The sequence below is a fragment of the Alexandromys fortis genome, unplaced genomic scaffold (assembly GCF_014885135.2).
Source record: "Alexandromys fortis isolate MF-2015 unplaced genomic scaffold, M_Fortis_MF-2015_v1.1 scaffold_55, whole genome shotgun sequence".
Classification (NCBI taxonomy): Eukaryota; Metazoa; Chordata; class Mammalia; order Rodentia; family Cricetidae; genus Alexandromys; species Alexandromys fortis.
The window spans coordinates 4108897-4129939 of NW_026067936.1; the positions used below are offsets into that span (position 1 = coordinate 4108897).

General features: G+C 40.9%; 1 protein-coding gene across 1 annotated transcript in view; it reads left to right on the forward strand.

The window, feature by feature from the left end:
* The first annotated feature begins 5682 nt into the window (after window positions 1-5682).
* Window positions 5683-21043, forward strand: part of Potea (POTE ankyrin domain family member A) — a 77556-nt gene continuing 62195 nt past the window's right edge. Inside the window, exons 1-8 of the mRNA XM_050146738.1 lie at window positions 5683-5909; window positions 7367-7481; window positions 7647-7820; window positions 10825-10931; window positions 12905-13042; window positions 15608-15669; window positions 17449-17482; window positions 18380-18491. Coding sequence (XP_050002695.1) covers window positions 5683-5909; window positions 7367-7481; window positions 7647-7820; window positions 10825-10931; window positions 12905-13042; window positions 15608-15669; window positions 17449-17482; window positions 18380-18491 — 969 coding nt within the window. The remainder of the gene's footprint in view (window positions 5910-7366; window positions 7482-7646; window positions 7821-10824; window positions 10932-12904; window positions 13043-15607; window positions 15670-17448; window positions 17483-18379; window positions 18492-21043) is intronic.

The following is a 21043-nucleotide window of genomic DNA, read 5'->3' on the forward strand; positions in this document are numbered from 1 at the left end:
AAAGACCCGCAGAGACATGGGGTCGCGCAGCTGTACTCACGCACGTGTGGAAGAAATCAGATCGCCAGAAAGACAACTGGAGAGATGGGGACCACAGTCCCTTCTGAAGCCAGGTCCTCAGAAACCTCCAGGGCTGACTTACCTGTGTGTGGCAGCAGATTGGCACCATTTGTCTCATCTCACTGGAATCAAGTCTCTGCAGGAGCCCTGCAGGGCAATGCCACCTGCCTTACCTGCATGCCTCCTGCTTTCAGAGCGTGTGTTTGCAATGTTTTAATTTGTGACTTTTGCACCTGATATTTTCCTTCGTTGGGAACTCCAGCACTGCAATATATTTTTTTGTTTGTTTGTTTGAGGCAGCGAACGTTGCATTTTAACCATGTTTTCAGGCTTCTGTCTTCAAAGCTTTCATGACTTCTACTGCTTCAGATGGGAACAGCATACTGTGGCACCAACCACCTCCTAAGGACGTCTAACTCCCTGAAAGCCCAGTCTGCCCTACACTTGCAGCAGAATCAGCAGCTCCACTGTCAACTGCATGACCGGCAAGCTGACTTCCTGCAGAGGCAGTGGTGCCTGAGACAGGAGTCAGTCTGGGATGTAACAGGGTGTGTGCTGTGCCCTGGTTAGAGCTATGAGCCTTGAAGGCGGAGGCAGTGGTCAGGATCTGGAACATCTTCACAAGGCCACACGTTAAAGGCATCAACGTTTTACAGTGGAAAGCTTCACATAACACAGAACAACAGCTCAGTGATGGAGACACAAGGAACAAACAGGGTGAAGACACAGAGAAGACCCAAAATGAAAAAAGACAAACATGAATCCAAGTGTATCAATGCAGCACTGAGTGCAGATGACACAAATCATCCAGCTGAAGGAAGATGGGATGGAACTAGATTTAAAACCTGGATTCAGCTACATGCTCTCTCCAGGAAACACACTGGCTACAAAGATACAGACAGGTTTAGTTTAATAAAAAGTTTTCTAAAACACAAAGCACCTTAAAATGTCTATAGTAATATCAACCATAAATTAAAAATGCTGCTAAACATACATAAACATTTAAGAGATATGAATCAGCTAGAACACTGATGACATATAGTGGTTATAAGCATGTATGTATCAAATGCCAGAGCACCAAATACATGAGAAAAACCTGACAGAAGGAAACACATTAACATAGTAGAAACAGCAGAAACAGCTGCAGAGGACAAAGCCTCACTTTCAGCAACATCTGGAACAGCAAGGTAGAAAGGTAAGATTCTACCAGAAGAGCACAATAAGACAGCCAGATTCTTTAGGCATCCATAGGACTTTTTATCCCTAAGCAGCAGAAGAACACACTTCTGAGAGAAGATGGAACACTCTCCAGGTTAGACCAGGTCTACCCTGATGGGACGGGATGAATGTGATGGGGAAAATGGACAATACGTACTCTCTGACCACACTGGTGAAATGTGCAATGACTAACAGAAGACAGAAAGTTTGTGAAAACATGGAAATCAGACACACATTCTTGCACAACTGATGAGGCAAAGAGAAAAGTGACAGGGAAATAGAAAGGTTTTGTGGTTAAAAAACTAATAATTGTGACTTATGCAGTGAAAGCCGCTGAGAGAGAAATGCGTAGCTGTCAGCACCCAGATTGAAAAATGTTCCTCAAACTAAGAACTTAATCCTCTACTTCATGAGAAACCCCAAACAAGCAGAAGAAAGAAATGAAACAGGGTTAGAGTAGAGATGGCTGCAAAACAGAGTTAAAATCTAAAGGGGAAAATCGTGAAGCTGAAAAGATGGTGTTTTTAAAACATCACATCAGAATTGGCAACCATTTAGCTAGATTGACAGGGAATAAAAGTAAACAGTAAGAAAACAGAGAAAAGAATGAGACCATATCACCCAGGAATGAGGAGTACAGGAGTCAGTGCTGCTCTTGCAGAAGTGAGCGACTGGGAAGGGCTATTTCAATGTATGTTTGTCACAGTTAGGTGAATTCTTTGAAATGAACATTTTCTAGATATATTAATGTCAACCTTTGTGTGTAATAAGTAGTTAGTCAGGTGTGGCATTTTGCTCAAGTTACTCAGGAAGTTGAGGCAGGGGGATGCTCTAGCCCAAGTGTCTGAGGTCAGGTTGAGCAGCATGAAGGATCCCACTCTAGAAAAAAAAATTACAGGAAGGGAAGGTGGAGGACAGGGCACTAAACCCAATTACCACCTCCTTGGAAGAAACAGGAGAAAGAGGCAGGGGCACAGACCAAGCCCTGTAGCTACAGATGCAGAGATCTGAATTGGGAAGATATAAGTCAAAGTACACCTGGGTCATCAAGAGCTGGAGGAGATAGGGAATGTTCTCTGGGGGAGCCTACAGGAGAGCCTGGCTTTGCCAATAGATGCATTTTCTTTGAGCTTTTATCCTCACAACTATGAAAGAATAACATTCTGTGTTATTAGCCCACACAATCTGTGGTGATTTATTATAGAGCCCTAGGAAGTTAGTAGCAGTTGCCTTTGCTTTCTCATTTCCAATCACACAGCTGGGGCTCCCGCAGTGTAGTACACTGTATTTCACTGACTTCTGGGTTCTAGGGCAGTGGTAATGAAGCTGAAATTGGTTATGTTTCAGGAGACTTTCAGTTGGAGCATGTTTATTTCCCCAGATAATTGGAAGAAGGCAGAATTCGAGAGCCTGGAAGGAAGGTCCAGAATTCCCAGAGTCCTGCCTTGGCAATCATTTTCACTAGAGTATGTCTTTCCTGGTAGTTGCTGAGTGGACCCCATGCAGGGCTAACAAACATGGCCAAAGCTGGGTGTGGCTCAGCAGGAGAATGCTCCCTAGACTTCCATCCCCAGTAGTGCAAGGAGAAAACCACAGGTCCTGCTGGGCTTGTAAAACCCACTGTTCTCCCAGAGTTAGGAGTCTGCCTGTATGAGACCAGACACACCTGACTGCGGTTTCTTGCCTGGCATTGGATTTAGGGTCCAGCTCCATTTTCTCATCAGCCTTAACTTCCCAGCTCTGTGGACAGGGGAGGAGCCAAGGGGAAGGAAAGTGGAAGTGGTGCTGACCATGACCTAGATCGGAAAGGACTTTAAGCACATTCAATGTATAAAGTATTCATGTCTCTAAAAGCCTTTCCAGGGATTTGAGAGTGTTTGCTTAGATCCAGATGGATCCAGATTGGAATTCTAGCTCAGCCACTTTCGAGCTCTGAGGGAGTTTTAGGAAAGTTATTTAACCTCTTGGATTGTCACTGTCTTCACTTCTAAAATGATGTCTTGTCTCACAATAGCGATGGCGGGGGGATTAACAGAAAGAATTTAAAGGACCAGTGCGGTGACTGGGGCGCAGGAAGATGATAGGGCCAATTTGAGCTCCTTCTACGATTGGCAGTTAGCAATTTTGTGTTTCTTCTGAGGCTCCAAATCACCACTATTTTGATTACTTGGTGTATTGGTTCCATTTCATGCATACGGTGGGACAGGTGAGCATACTGGATTCTTCTGAAGGTCAGCGTTAGCACTTGTTTAAAATAGCATTTATTTCGTTGACTCTGCTATCCTGTAGTGGATTCACAAATTATACATAATTAAAGGCCTTTTCCACGTACGTTTTTCATAGACACGTTGTTTTCTTTTTCTGAATTTAAATCGAGTTGACAGCTGGAAAGAGGTCTGAAGAATGTTCATTCATGCATTTCTGTGTCAAAAAAAAAAAAAAGACAGACATCCAGTCTTACATAACTATGTCCAAAGTACTCCCTTATTTTTAGGGCAGAGCGAGGTAATGTGTTTCCTTTTTAAATCCAGGATAACATCCCAATTGGTGTTACTGTTTATACATTTTTAAAAAACAAGGAGTTTCAAAAATTTTATTGTATTCCAACTTTCTAACATATTGGCTGTAAGAATGTCTTCTATTTTATGCCCTTTCCTCCTTTTTTGCCTCACTGGGCAAAGGAACCCAGGGCCTTGCACTTATTAGCATGCATTTCAACATTGATCACATCCCAGCCCTTGCCCCAGACTCTTTGGGCAGCCCCAGTTAGCTTCAACTACAAGACACTCCTTCCTCAGTCTCCTAAGTGCTGAGATTGCAAGTGTGCATCCTCACTCCCACCTAAGCATGTTTTATCTATTTATTTTATTTGCTTTTAATTTAGGGATGCGGGGATTTATTTACACTCATCCAAGACTTGACTGAAGTTCGTTGCGTAGCTGAGAATGACCCTGAGCTTCTGAAAGCCCTGCTGCCACCACCAGATTAATGGGGTTATAGGTAAGAATCACGATGTCCACGACACCCAGTTTATACAGCGCTGCAGACTGCGCCTAGGGCCTTTCACAGGCTGGCTAAGTGCTCTCCCAACTCAGAGACACCCTGGGTATTTAGAATTTCTTTTTAAAGTATTGATGTAAAGTGACGGAGTACAATATCTCCAGAAAAGTAGGAAACCACCTGCTGTCACCCTGCTTCCAGACTTGGCACTGTATGTTTCTGTGACTCCCAGAGAACTGTGCACCTGATTCTGTTTTCTTTCCATCTGTGGACAAAGAAGATGTCTAACCACAGACCCAAATTCCTTGCTCCCATTTGAAAAGCTCAGGGACCCAAGGATAAGCTGCCAAAGTAAAGAAAAGCATTTGGTAAGCGGGTAAAGCAGACAATGTTTTGAAAGTGTTAAGAAGGAACAAGGAAGGTGAAGGTGGGAAGAGGCAAAGAAGGGAAGAGAAGCCTCGCTGTTTCACTGTTAGCCTGACCTTCCTGCCCGGAGCTGCGCCACTCATTTTGACCGCATCAACAACATGGCTAAACAAGAGCCGATTCCTAGGATAGAAATAGGAAGTAATATCCAGCAACAGCCGGGGAAATGTGCAATTCCTATTAAGAATTATTTTATTAGTTTTTCCCCTCTCCCTTCTCTCATCTGTGGTGTGTGTGTGTGTGTGTGTGTGTGTGTGTGAGTGTGATATGTATGCACAGATATCTGAGAGGGGAAAGTGGTCAAAAGCCCCCATCTCTAAACAAGAAGTTATTCCCAATTGATAACTGCTCTCAGAAGAAAAAAAAAATTAGTTTTCTCCAGTGGAGTCTCACTGTGAATAAAAACGATGTTTAAGGGCAGGCAGGCTCCATGCCAGTATGCTATACCAACACAAAATAAACTCAAGGTCGGTTTGGGAGGTTCTTTGTCACACAATGCTCTGTTGGGGCTCTTTGTCCGTGTAGGTCCTTGTGGTATAAATTATGATGTCCAGTTCTGTGTTTTCACAGATTTTCTCTGAGTGTGAAATTTGTGTCTCTGCGCCTATGTGTTTCCTAGTGCCTTTTCTTTGGCTCTGTCTTCTGTTTGCCCGCTCAACACCTTCAGCTTTGTCTCAGAGATGCTACCGGTGTCAAGAGCTGCGAGCGCTCTTGGTCTTTTGTACAAGCTAGCACGTGCACACGTGCACACTGTGTTTAGAAGTGTTGCTTGGCAACCATGCTTTTCCCAACTGTACAAGGCTCCGGTTGGGAGACGGTTAAGTCCCGAGCCCCTTTGTGCAAATGTTGCTGGCGAGTCTTGTTTTTTTTTTTTTTTTTTTTTTTTTTTTTTTTTTTTTTTTTTTTTTTTTTTACTAAGACCTAATATTGGATTGGGGGACCAGAAAAGATGATAATTTGGGAAGGGACGTAAAGCCAATGGCCTTTGCCAAGAAGTTCTTTAGGGTTAGGGAAAAGACACCTTTAGGTTTCTGTGATGGTCCCCAAATGACTGTCTCTGAGTTTCCCAACTATCCAAAATACCACGCAACATACAGACCCGTGGGGCAAATCCACCGGGTTGCCGCGGAGGGAGATGCGGGCCGGATGGAGATTCTCATCATGCTTGGACAATGCAGCGTGTTCGACAGGGACCACAAGAACAGGTGATGGGGGACGGAGGGCAAGTGTCTACCTCGTGTGCTGCCCAGCGTGGGAGAAGGTCTGTCTCTTTACTTGGCTTCCCCAAGAGCTCGGGTGGGCAGTGACGGAGGGGGGGGGGTCTGCTGGTACTTCTGGGGCTCTGCACCTGACACCTGTACTCCTAGGAGGGGTCCCGAGTTGCCAAACAGGAACTTTAATTGCTCCCCAGACTCCTTCTGAGTGGTTCGAAAGAGCTAACAAGCAGAGATCTGCCAATTGGGTCTGCTGTGGTCAAACGCCAAAGTACTGAGGTCCCAGTGGCTGGAGAGTCGCGGCTTTCACAGAGACCTAGTATTGGTTGGGGTCTGGGGGTGATGTAAATGAAGCCTGTGTTCTACTCACAGCATACACACGGATCTTTGGTGCCATGTTAAGAAAAGGGACACGTGTTTGAGGTGCTGGCACCACACGGAGATCTTCCATGCTGATGGTGAAAAAAATAGCAGTTCCTCTCACTTCTTTCTTCTCGTTCTTCGGTTTCCTCCTCATTTCCTTCTCTCTTTTCCTTTTTCTCCTCCTCTCCCTTTTCCTTTACCTCCTCCCTCTTTTCTTCCTCTCCCTCTTTGTCCTCCTTTCTCCTCCTATTCCTGTTCCTCCTCCACCCTCTTGACCTTTTCTTCTCCTTCCGACTTCCTCTCAGGGGGGCTTCTTGTAACAGTGTCCTAAGACCTGCCATCTGTTTATGAAGCAGAACTAGAATTTATTAGAAAAAAAAACAGATGCAAACACAGAGATTAATAGAGGACACTCTTTCCCAGGGTAGGCAGGTCAGTCAAGGGCTGTGTGCAAGAGAATTACCTAGATATCCTTTTATGTTTTAATTTTATGGGTTAGGAAATTGAGGCACAGGAAAAGTGAAAGGTACCTAGTAAGTGTCTTAGCTCAGAGCAGGATTAAACCCAAGGGGAATTTAATACAAAGGTGATTTCTTTCTTTCTTTCTTTCTTTCTTTCTTTCTTTCTTTCTTTGGAATGAAAAATGTTTTTTCATGCAGTATACTTAGATCAAGCTTTCCCCTCCCCAGCTGCCCTCAGAGACGCTCCATCTCACCACCTACCCAACTCTATACCCGTTCTCTCTTTAAAAGCCAAACTAAAAAACAACCCCCAAACCCCCATAAGAACGAAGCCCCATAAAAACATGAAAATGGAAACCAAAATATAAAGCAAAACAGCAACAATACAATTAATTTTCTTTTTGACAAAGAAAGGAAAATGAGACAAAAATCATTTTTATCCAGCCATGCTGTTTTTCTGTCCAAACAAGCTGTTCTGGGTGATTCAAATGAGCAACTCTATGGCAGAGCACTTGTCTAGAGGAAGTAGGTCATGTGATCTATCCATGGCTCACCTATAATTGCATGAATAATTGTGGATTTTGAGACTGCTCTCCACCATCAGAAAAACTCTCATTTCCACAGGACAGCTTTGCATTTTGCCTGTGTCTATGGCCGGCTCCCAGTGGTGAACATTCTATTGAAAAACAATTGTGAGATCGATGCTTTTGACAAGAGACAAATCACACCTCTGATGAAGGTAGGTAGCAGGCATTGATTTCTGCATAAGCTAGGTGTGATCCAAGTGACTGGGACGGAAAGAACGCTACCTCCACGGACAGGTAGCTTGCTGATGAAAGTTGTGGGATGATAACCTTGAATTCCTTGAGCTGACAGTCTACTTTTTTTTTGTTATAAAATGCAGTCTGTCCAATGCTGGAAACAGAAGTGTGCAGCCGTCCTCCTGGAGCACGGCGCTGATCCGAACATTCGGGATAGCAGCGGCAACTGCGCCCTGCACTATGCTGTGTACAACGGGCACAAAGACATGGCCGCACTACTGCTTGAATACCACGCCAATATCGAACAAAAGACCAAAGTACAGTTCACCACATTTTAATCCTGAAACATCTGAAATACATGTTTTGATAGTGGCAAAGCTGGGCGGTGGGGAACATTTTATATCTAGAAACCCAAGCATTTCCTGAGTGGAAATACTTGGAAAGGACTCAGCTGTAGAAGCGGTGAGTCTAACATCTGTACTTAGAAAGAAACATTTGATGCACAACTTTCTCTTACACATTTAATGTGAAATATTTGAGAAACGTAAAACTTCCTCATTTTTATCTTTTTCCCTCACCATTTCCCTTGACTTTTCCAAAGCTGCCTGAGTAAACAGCAGAGTTTACTTTGGGAATGGCTCCATCTTAAAACTCGAAGACAACAAAAGCATTTTTGTAAAATGGAAATCGTGATGCTCTTGACAAACTCTTGTCAAGTGGCCTAAGGTTGAAGAAAAGATGCAGAGGGAAATTAATCAGAAATGTGCATCTGGAAATTAGAATTAAATGAGAAATTAACTCTGAGGGAATAAAGCAAGAGGGATTAAAAATAAATCAGTTATTGTGTGCTGATATGGCGTTTCTCCGTGTTGAAGGTAGTAATTCGTAGTTTGAGCAAGAAAACTAAGTACAAACATGTCTAGGGATCAGCTGGGGACTCTGGAGAAATGAGACTGGTAGTACCTAAGCAATAATTATGTTGAAAACTAGAGGAGGATCAAACAGTTTGCTAGTATATATTCTGGAAGAGGCATCCACTTAGGGAAAGACTATACCCTGTCCTCAAATCTGCCATTGCTTGCTGGGTGAGAGGCTATTTAAGTTTGCCTTTTTTTTATATTGAAATTTTGTTGCATTCTGAGTAATGTGTTGGATAACATGCTTCCTGTTTTTAGTGACTGAGTCCTTTTAGTCAAAAAACTTTTAGTCAGAATGCTGAGGAGAATTATGCATATCCATATAGATGAACTGAAGTTCTGTTTGCATGGCTCTACTTCTCAGACATAGTTGTGTGGATTTTGATTCAGTACATCTAATAAGTAACCGGCATGCATCTCTGAAAACATTTCCTTGGAATTTTCTGAAACAACTTCTAGCTTAGGAAAGAAACCCTAAGTAGATAGCTGAAACATAGGTAGTCCTGGGTTCTAAAATCCTGACATCTCTAGAAGATCTAGAATTTGACCAGATGTTGTTAGATGCTACTTCCTGCCAATGTGTCTTTCCCAATAGTGCTGCCCTAACTTTCCTTTTGTGTTGAGAAGCAAAATATGGAGCATTATTATCAAGTAGTTTCATTTCCATCACTACGACAAAATACCTGACAGAAAAGCAACTTAGGGGCAAAGGGGTTTATTTTAGTTCACAGTTCTAGGTCCAGCATTTCTGGGAGTTCACTGCATCGGATGCTTGGGTCAGCTGGTCCCGTAACCTCTATAGTCAAAGGCAGAGAGAAGGGAATGCCTGGATATCCACTTGCTCGTGCAGGGCTTGAATTCTTCACTCTTCTGCAGTCTTGGAGCTTCTATCTAGGGAATGGTGGCAGTCACAGTAGGCTGGGTCTTTCCACATTAATTAAGACAATCACACACACAGGCCAACCCAGTGTAGGCACTGAGATTCTCTTCCTGGGTTGAGTCTAAGTTGTGCCAAGCCGACAGTCTAAGCTAACTATCACAATCAGCAATGACTGCTGGTTTACAGAATAAACCACTTTTCTTGTAGCCACCAATAATAATGTACTACTTAGAAGGTCTCTGGACAATTTAGTAAGTAGAGGCTGTGTTTTTTAAAGGTTTCTTGCCACCACATTATTCAAGTTAACAGAGCCCAAGATGTGAATTACAAACAGGGTTTCTCTATTAGAAGATGGGAAACCATGAATCACCTTGTCACTTAAAGAACAGTTGTCTGTCTGGTAGCCAATCTCAGTGAAGGTGTTCAGTTGATAGAGCCCTGGCATTATCAGTCTGGCACTTGTAAGCATACATGCACACTTATGTACACACACACACACACATTACGAAGTCCACAGGACTCATTTAACTTCAGCTTCTATGTGACTAGCAATTATTTTGTGAAACCAGGAGAATTGAATACGAGTGGAATATAAATTACCAAGGGCAGGAAGAACTAAGAATTACAAAGTTTATTTATTTATTTTTTTTTGAGACAGGGTTTCTCTGTAGCTTTGGAGCCTGGAACTCACTCTTATAGACCAGGCTAGCCTCGAACTCAGAGAGATCCATCTGCCTCTGCCTCCTGAGTGCTGGGATTAAAGGCGTGTGCCACCTCTGCCTGGTATTTTTTGTTTTTGATTACATTTTGGGATATTGATCTTTCTAAACACATTTGCTTTGTACAGAGCCACTGGAAAATACTCCCCCCCCCCCAGCAACAATGAAAGCACAGAGAAAATGGGCTCAAAGAGGCTTTGGCTATGCTGAATTTTCTTTGAACCCACTGTTAAGCTTTAGGAAATCTCTGCAAAACCTGAACTTCACATTGCTCCCTAAAGAATTAAGCCCTGTCTTACCTGAGACTTGTACTGTTGGGTGCCCATGCAGAAGGCAGCCATATTGTCTTAGATCCAAGTATACTTACTTTAAAATCTTGCTATAGAAACGAAAATTTGGCCATTGACTCACTAACTTATGAACTCCTTTGCCATTGTGTGGGGTTTGGTTTCTTGATGTAAAGAAGATGCAGCCCCTATCCTTAAGAAGCTTTTAGCTTATATGGGAGCAATCACATGACTTCAAAGAATAAATGCTGTAACAGAAACAAATATTTGAGGTAGAAATATAGGTTTGAAGTGGGCACTGGGAAGGGTTAGGTTCACGTGAACACTCTTGGCAGGAGAGGAGATGTCACAGAAGGGAAACGGAGGAAGTGAAAGGCGGCACTGTTAGAAGGAAGGATGGTTTAGCCCCTGTGATTTCATGCTTTTATCCGTTTTTATTTGTACGGCCCTCTAAGACCTGTAGGTAAGCTGCAAACATGCACCTTTTTGAATTACAGATTGGTTTTGTTGTTTTGCAGGATGGCTTCACACCACTGTTGCTGGCACTCAGAGAAAAGAGGGTAGAGGTGGCAGAATTTTTAGTCAAGAAAGGAGCAGACATACATGTTGTAGATGACATGCAAAGGTAAAGTCATTTGAATGAAAAAAAAAACTGGAACATCAGTAGTATTCTGGACTAGTAACCACCACTCAGCTCAGAAGCATGGCTGGTTGGAGGAGAGGACTAACTCACAAGGATACAATGAAGACATCGACACAGGCATCCGTTTGGTCTGTTAGAGAAGAAAGCAATTGTTTGAAGTGAGCTGTACAAATAATATATATCTTTTATTTGTGCAAGCGTGTCTCTGTGTGTGAGTCACATTGCCTCATAGTACTGACCGAAGACTGCTATTTGTAATCTGACTTTGTTGGTCGTTTGATCTTAGGAACTTATGCGCTAAATGAGTTTTATTTGTTTTCAAAATGTACGAACTAGAGGCATGACTTTTTTTTTTTTATCCAAAGTAAGATTGCTAACCATCTAATGGTATTTCCTTTTTTATCTTTAGATTTTTTTACTTATTTAATTTAAAAGACTTCATTAACTCTTTGAGAACTTACATCATGTATTTTGATCGTGCTCACCCCAGCTGTCCACCTTAACTCCTGTCTGTTCATCCCTCACCTTCCTACCCTAACTCTGTGTCCTCTTGTTTAAAAAAATTAATAATGTATCTACTCTAGGTTGTGCTGCCCATATACTTCTGGATGTGGTGCCATCCGCCAGAGCTTGGTTGACATATCAGGAGCCACACTGTTAAAGACATCTGACTCTCCCTCCCCTAGAAACCATCAGCTGTCAACAGTTCTTTAGCTAGGAGTAGGGGCTCCCCAACCCATGCTAAGAGGTTGCCAGTGATTGGCTTGATCCTGTGTAGACAGCCACAGCTGACCTTGACCACAGCAGACTTGCCATGCCCAGAAGACACTGTTTTACCCCACTCCTTCTCAACCTCTGGCTCATAGAACCCTCTTGCATCCTCTTCCCGATGGTCCATAAGCCTTGAGGAAGGGATGCTATGTAGATGTCTCGTTTGCTGTGGAGGCCTCTTCAGCCACCTGTTCTCTGCATTTTGACCAGTTGTGAGTTCTGCATTAACCATCATTTACCACACAAGAAAACTTCTCTAAAGAGATCTCAGATCTTATAGTCTTCACACTTCCTTCTTGCATGCTTTAAGACACTATATTCATCCAAATAGGAGTCAGAAATTACAGGGTGCGGAATGGCTCTTAGAATTACTTTTCTTTGTAGAATATTAATGTCAGGTTATCTCTAAGTGAATATTAGTTGTTATTACTAAATGCTCATTTTCCCCTTTCCCTTCCCTGATTTATTTTAACCATTTTTATTTATTTGCCATTGGAAGGGAGATAAAAATGTTAATTGGATAAAATTTATTGATGATAAGTCGTAAGTGAATGATAAAAGGGGAGACTTCAGGTTCATTCAAGACTGGACTTAATTCTCAGTCTATCCAGTTGCTTGGTATGTCATCTTCAGAATGATGCTCATGGCCAAATATATCTCCTGATGTGAAACATACAATAACACCCTTGATAAGTGGTTATAGGATTTATTTACATATCCCTTAGTTCAATGGACAGTACATGGTCATCAATATCATTAACTGAGAGCACTATGAATTTTATCATCAGTACTTCCATATTACTACCATTCTAAGCATGCACATAGCTTTGAGTTACTTCATCTTCAGATAATTAAGAGCTGTAATATATTCCATTAGTCTAGGAAAATGTGAACTCTTCCTTAACTACTTCAAATGCAAGACCTTAACATAGCAATTTGTTTTTTAAATGTCAGGAGGTCAAGAATTCTACTCTAAAGTAGATCAAGGGGAGAAGATATTTATTCTTTATCCTAGGAGATAGCCTCACAACGAGGAACAGTTGTGGGTCCATGATGCTGTGTCTGTTAGAAAATGGTCAATTCTAGACAGGCAGGCGAGATACTAAGTTGGTAAGACAAATCTATGCAGATTTAACTAATTTCATTTATTTCATAATAGTGAATCTATCCCTCTGCTATTTCAGAAACACCTTGATGTATGCTATACGATGTGGATCAAAAGATATAGCCATGTTACTCCTTCAAAAAGGCATTGATTTCTTCTACAAGGATGTCTTTGGATGGACAGCGTTACGCTACGCTGTCGAAGGTCATTGTACTTTGTAAGTATTTCCATTCACATGTTAATTACAATTATATTGACGTTCAAAATCAAATGCAACTATTACATCATCTGCTTGTGGCATCATTGTACTGTGTGGGTAGCTTTAGAATGACAGTGACTTAGCCATTGTGACTTAGTTGTTGGAAGTGACTTAGTGTTGGAAGAACTATGTCACTGTGGAGGTGAAAAACTTTGAGGTTTCATATTTGCTCAAGCCATACCCAGTGTCTCAGTTCAGTTCCCTTCCTGTTGCCTTTGGATCAAGATGTAGAACTCTCCCAGCACTATGTCTGCCTGCACACCACCAAATGCCCAGTCGCCATGCTCCCCACCATGGTAATGGACTGAGCCTCTGAAGCTGTAAGAGATCACCTCAATTAAATGTTTTTCTTTATAAGGAAATAAAACAAAAAAGAGTATCTATTTTTGATTTTTTTTCAAGTAGCTGCTTGGATCTTGAAATGCCCAGTTCAGTAGACAGTTGTGTTGATTTCCTGGGGGAGTTGTCTTCTGTACCCTCCTCCTTGACTTCTCAGTAGCTGGAGGGATTCTTAGGTTCAAGGAAGCCAATTTTCTTCGAAATGTCAGATGGAGAGGAAGGAAGAGGATAACCTAGAATTCTTTGTTTCTGTTGGTTCCATCACTATTAAAACATGCCCTGAAATTTGATAGCAGTTAATCTTAGCTACCATGTTGTCTATACTGAGCCAGACTTCTAAGCCTTTATGATAATATACACTCGAAACTGAAAGTTACAGTACCTCAAGTTCATGTGTACTTGTGTTTTTAAACTCAGCTATATTCTCAAGCCACATTCTTCTGGCAATGGGACTTTCTTAGCTTCTACTACATACATCATTAGAAATCTGACCCTTCCCACCCATTCAGCATCTCACATAGAACCCACCTGTTAGCTTTGACCTTTGCAATCAATTCACATTGAGAAATTTGTGTGTCTTTCTGATGACAAATATGAACTGTATAAAAGTTCAAATCATGTTGCAGAAAAATCACAAGGTTCCTCTATTGATTAATACCAGACCCTGTCATATACTGCACCAGAGGCCCTATTATATCTTCTGTGCACCTTTTTCTGGATGCTTGGATGCCCTATAGCAACATGTTTAGGGTTGCTGTTGACTTTTTCTTGGGCAGGCACTCAAATGATTCTCTCTCTCCTTTTGTCTATAAGTAGTACCAACTTCCCAGGTTATTTCAGCCCTGGTCTCATGTTTACAGAGATTTTTAAATTCTTCCTCACAAGAAGCAGCTAAGCACGTCTCTGGATCCAAAGACCAGTTGGACTTAAGAGAGCAAGACCACATCAGCTTTTATTAGTATCTACATGCAAAAAAGAGTTTTGTTTTATGAGTCATTTGGAGGTAAATACGATGATTTAAAATAGGCAGGGGAGGATGAAGAGGAAAGCGAAGAATCAGGTCTTGGGGTGGATTCACTCTCCAGTCATGTGATTAAGGAAGTAACAAATCATGAAGTACTTAGTGTCAAACCGTTAAACAATTCATTTTCTCTGAATCACACGCCACAATACTAATTAGCTGATAATCTAAACGAGGGCTTAACATTTTCCAAACAGTTGTAATATTTGAATCTTCCACACATTTGAAGTTTAGAAAGAACTCAACATCATAAAATACTTTGTTGTTTTATTTCCCTGTACATGTTTTAATACTATCCAATAAAATCTTAAAAGAAACTCAAACAGCACAATCCTTATTTTTTTCCTTTTTACTTAATGTCTGTGGGGAACAACTTGTGCAGTAGTTGACAGCTGTTAGTTATGGAGTGGGGATGTCTTCTGAGATCAGGGTACTTCACTGCTTGTGAGCCAATCCAGTCTATGCCTTAAGCTTTATTTCTCCTATTTAATGCACTTTTTTACTTCATTTCTTCTTCTTCTTCATCATAGGCTTAATTACAAGATTTAGAGCCCGTAAGTTTCAAGCATGGGGTAAAAACTTCTAGTAGGTCCTCTACTATTTTCAGTAATAGTTTCTATTTAGAGACAGGGTTTCATGTGCCCCGTGTAGCTTTGAGTTTGCTATGTGTCTGAGGATAAATTTGAACCTCTTGATCTTTCTGCCTCCACCTCCTACAAGCTGTGGTTTCAGGTGTGTGCCGCTATGTGATGCTAGAGCTGGAACCCCAGGCTTAGTGCTTGCTAGAAAATACTCTGCCAATGGACTTAAATCCCTAACCCCTGTAATATTCTTAAGAACCAAATATGCAAAAATGTTTTTTTTTAAATAAGTGATGTAGGAAGTCTTAACATCTAGGGGTTACCTGCCCACTGGGGTGTGGCCTCTTCTACTATATATGCCGATGTAGAGCATGTGTCCGGCCTCTTTTCCGGTCTCTCTGTTCTGGTTGAGGAATTTGTTTTCTGATCTCCGTTCAATAAGAGTATTCTGATTTGTGATTCTACCCCTAAATAAATAACCATCTATTTCTCAATTCTGAGCTAGTGTGGGATTTCTTTTAACTGTCCATCCACAAATAAGTATTAAAATAATAATTGTATTTATTATTTTTCACATGACAGTAGACAGATGCTTCTGGATTTCGAGGAAAACATACATAATAACAAAAAAGATAATGAACCAGGTAAGTCTTATAACGAGTTGCTCTTTGCAGTCCTGCCATACACAAAAAATGTCGAACTAAGAAAGTTTTCATTAAAAGGAGTGGAAAAATGCATTTACCTCTATTTAAATTCTTTCTGGATAGTCTACAGTATGATCTCAGATAATAATTACATGAGGGTTACAACGAGAAGCGTGACCTTGTCTCAGAAAAAAAAATCACGTGCAGAGTCATTGAGGAAAACCCTGATATCGATCTCTGGATATCACACGCAAGTGACTTATGCACAGAGACAGCCCCCAAATCCATGGATATGTGTGTTTCATGGGAGAGAGCAAGAGCAAGCGTGCGTGTGTGTGTGTGTGTGTGAGAGAGAGACAGCGAGACAGAGAAGCAAAGACAGAGGTAGAGAAAAAACCAGAAGTAATCAGCATCTTTGTTTTTGTGGAACTAGGGATTGACTCCAAGATCTCCTGCTCTTTCCGTAAGTGCTACGTAATTAACTTTACCTCCAGCCCCCACTCCTATTTTTCATCATCAGATGTTATAATGACAAAAAATTTTCATATCAAAAGCCATATGTATCTATTAAATATGCTTGTTTTCATAAGATTCTTGTCGAAGAGGTCACACTGTTATATAACTCACAGTTTTTCAGCTCCAGGATCAGGTAAGGACAGAGCGGTCTGGTATTTATAAACATAAAGAAAGATAGCTTTGGGTTTAGGACCATTTCTTCATGATGTTGATATGCCCTAACTGGTCTCCAACATATGAATGATTGGGGAACTTGGAAGGTCTCTGTCTTGATGGCCTCAAAAGTCTGGACCCTGCACTCTGAGGCATGGCCGTTCTTCTGCTCTGCTATCACGTAGGGCATGCTCTGCCAGTAGAGGTTCTAGGCTTCCACCTCCAGGTGAAAGATCTGGGGTTGCCCTTACTTCCTGATCTACTACCTGCCAGGATTGTGGCCACAGAGGAGGACATTGCTGAGGAACTTAGTGCCTCTTAGGATACTTTTTCTTCAGGGACCCTCGGACACTTTATTTACATATTTTTTAAAAATGAAAACATTTTTATGCTTATGAAAACATGCCATGAGCATGCACATGAATCAGATTCAGGATGTGAAAGGCACAACGAATAAATATAAAGTAAAAAAAAAAGGGGGGGATTAGATAGAACAAGCACCACACAGGGGACTCTTAAACTCTATTAGCATGTGGATGGTCTTTGCCCGGCCCTTGCACTTGGTTCCCTTTTGTGTTTTGAACCCGACCCCTGCAGGATGTCACGTCCTTAGATTAGTGTCATTGGGATAGTATAGTCATCCCAAACTGAGAAACTCAACGGATTACTATTCTGTTATAATAAGATAATTAGATGAGATTAGGAGTGTTCAGGGTGGTATAGCTGTCGATTATATTCCTTTATTAATGTTCCTCATACTGTTAGTTCAGATATATCATGCAGTTTGCTTGACACTCTCAGTTTATAACATAATGACAACATTTTAAGTAGGTCTCATACTAGTTTCTTAGGATTATGGTCATTGTACACACACCGAACGTTCATGAACTTCATACATTTTCTTACTCCTTGTGTTCCATAAATATTAACAACAGAAATGGTCTTAACGCACCGATTGCTCCTTCAGCTGTACAAGTCATATCTACTGTACAAGATTGTCATGGTGTGTTTCCAAATGAATGTTCTCTAGAAAATCTGAGTCATAGATTTTTAATATCTGATACTTTTCTTTCATTTGTTTAAAATGCATTTTATATTTTTATTTAGTAGAACAAATGGATTCTGGAAATGACTCATTGGCCAGGTAAGTTTTACATGTTGATAAAATCTGTATGCTATTGAAGTGCTGGAATAATGAGAAATAAATATTTGTTTAGCATTCTACTCTAATATATATGTATATAATCTATCTAAATATAAAGCACAACATCATGCTTTATATTTAAACACTGTTCTTTATCATATTTCTCACAGTAGACATTCAAACTATGTGCTTTGATAGCTATTTATTCTTCACTAAGTAGGCACTGTAGCTGGGATCCCATGCCTATGATTTGACTCCTATTTGGCTTGGCTCCCTCATTCATGCTTTTGCTTATCCACAGGTTGGCAAGGACCTGGGGAGCCCTGAGATCTTGATAAACTCTATGTCAGATCAATAACAAAAGTCAAGTTTATATAGGAGCTCCTTTAGGACTTTCTTGACAAGTGCAGATACACCCCCAACAATTTTGATAATTTTGATCTAAAATTTTGATAATCACAGTGCCAGCCAGTACCCTGTCTTGAGTACCAGCAATTGTCTGGCACACTTTGCTTGGATGCACTCTGGACAATAGGAACACACCAGGAGAGGATGTTCTTGTCGGGGAGTGAAGACTACATCTGTATGCATAGCATGTGATACATATTATATTTAACACCTTTTTAGAGGATACTTGGAAATTAATTTCCCTATTCACTGATTTTTCACTTTTGTTTCTCCTTTAAGCTTCTATACATAGTTCAATGACATTTTTGTTTTACCTCCTCTTCCTCTTCCTCCTCCTCCTCTCTCTTTCTATGGTGACAATAACCTTTTCTCTGTAAATCAACTTCTCTGTTTTCTTTCTTCTTCCTTTGCTTCTGTTTTAAAAAATTCGGTCAACTAAAATTTTCAGAATTGTGCCCACCCATATCTGCTGCATAATTTGCTCTGTAGGATTTCCGGTTGTTGTAGTCCCGGGCTCCCCTTGCCTGTCGTGAAGGAAGAGGAGTGTAGCTGTGACGCCAAGGTCAAAGGCCCCTCTGCGGAGTGCGCTTCCTTGTGCCAGGTTTGCTTTTGTTTTACTCTTAAGGTTTAGTAGCGGTCCAGATGCCATTTCAGCACATGGAAAGTCAATCAGCAGAAATAAGATTGTGAGCAGCCACAGACAGCAATTGTCAATGTGGCAATCAGTGAAAAGGCAACTACTGGGAGGCTGTGGGGAAATGGGGTGAAAATACAGAGCCCAAGAGAAATTGTATTAGCAGTAGGCTTCCAATAATAGAGAATATTTGACATTTTGTCAATGATTATTTGGATAAACGTAGCTTACTGTGACTTTAATATTAACATGACTGATAATGGTCAAGTGAATCTTTAATATACTCAGTGTGTTATTATAGTAATCAATTTCCATGATGCCTTTAGGTTCAACACCACAGAGCATCTAGCAGAATTGTTTTTTTTTACATTTTAAATTTATCTTTTAAAAAATTCATGTTTCTTGTCTTTTTGATTTTTGTTATGTTTTCTTTTAAGGACACTTTGAATTTTGGCATTCTGTAATCTTTTAGAAGAGTGTGTCCTCTATTTTTATCTTTGATTCTGTATTTAAACTGTATCAGTATTAGAAATGTGAAAATCTAGAACTTAAAAATCTGTTTCTCAAAGTTTGTGTTTTAGGGAATATTGGGCATTTTCTAAGCCATTTTATGAGGAGTGCAAGGAAAGCTGCTTATGTGGTCAAAGTTGTTATGTTTTGCTTCAAACAAAGTCCAGTTCTGGGGGGGGGGAATGTGGGGGAGGAGGGGAGTTGGGAGATGAGAAGGGAGGGGGAACTGGGGGAGGTATGTAAAATAAAAAAATTTAAATAAAAGAATTGCATTTAAAATCCAGTTCTAAATGCAGAAACTCATACTAATCACATAGCAAAAGTTTAATTTCATATTTTAAAAAATACGTTATTTTTTTTAGGTTATAAATACATCATTGCCCCATCCTCTTTCCCCCTTCAAAGTCTCCCATGTACCTCCCTGCTCTCTCTTTCAAATTCATGGTCTCCTTAAAATATTGTTGTTACACTATATCTCTGTGTGTATTCCTAAACATACAAATACAATTTTCTCGGTTTGTATTGTGTTGCTTATGTGGGTAGCTAATTGGTCTGTTCTTCTCTGGGGAAGACTGTTTCCCCCTCTCTCAGCATCCCTTGGTTGCCTGTGTTTATGCATGCACATGTTTAAAATGCCCCCTTGTTTCCAATGTGGAATCTTAGAGTTAGGTGCTATGCCTGTAGCTCCTCTCTGGAAGTATGCACGCAAGTAAGAGTCTTGCCTATGAATATTTTTTTTCTATAAATTACCTTGTCTGGTTTGTGGGATTGTTAGCCCTATAAAGTTTGCACATAAAGCCACAAAGATGGGCCTGATGCAGAGGCATGTATAAGGTTCGATACTGAAACACTGAGATTTTAAACACATCCCCCCCTTTTTTTTTGTATAATTGCTTAGAAAATGACCAAGTCACATATCTTTCAAGGGATAAAAAATTTATGCAACTAATTTTAACATTAATTTTAGCCGAGTATCTCTGAGAGTGCGCCTCTGAGCTGTGGCAGTTTATCTTCAGCTATAAACAAAATATTTGAAAATTCAGCAAGAAGAAAAGTGACAGGTATGTTCCTTATTTCACAGAGGTCTCATTTTGGAGAATGTGGTTTATAACACAGGCATTGGTAATCTAATAGCCAAATACTGGAATTAATTAGGAAAACTTAAGCGAGCTTACTTCAGATGACTTCAACCCATGTGTGTTCAAACCAAAGACGAGGTTATTGCTGTTCCTTTGCAAAGTGTTGGGTTGATGGAACGTAGGAACCTTTAGTCTTCATTCACCTCTCCATAATCACCAGGCACTGAAGAGGTATGCCAAATTGATACCAGTCATCAATAATAAATAATTGAAAATAGAAGAACATGCTATTCAAAACTTAAAATCATTGTTATTTTCAGTTGTTTATTTTTAAAGATTTATTTTATGAGTTCTTTGTGTGTATGTGTGTATCTGTGTGAGTAAAGTACCAGTGGAGGCCAGAAGGGGGCGCTGAGTTTTCTGGAACTGGAGTTATAGATGGTTGTGAGATACTAGTGGATTCTGGGAGTTAAACTCAGGCCCCCCTGCATGCTCTTAATCACAGACCTATCTCTCTAGCCCCTACAACTATTTTTTTTATTTTATTGAGAATGGGAAAAAAAAAGTTTCCGCCTCCTCCCAGCCTCCCATTTCCCTCCCCCTTCCCCCCACTCTTCTCTCCCTCCCCCCACTCCTCTCCCCCTCCCTCTCCAATCCAAAGAACAGTCATGGTTCCCTGCCCTGTGGAAAGTCCAAGGACCTCCCCTCTCCGTCCATGTCTAGGAAGGTGAACATTCAAACTGGCTAGGCTCCCACCAAGCCGTATCATGAAGTAGGATCAAAACCCCTTGCCATTGACCTTGGCTTCTCATCAGTCCTCATTGTTCGCCATGATCAGAGAGTCCGGTTTTATCCCATGCTTTTTCAGTCACAGTCCAGCTGGCCTTGGTGAGCTCCCAATAGATCAGCCCCACTGTCTCAGTGGGTGGG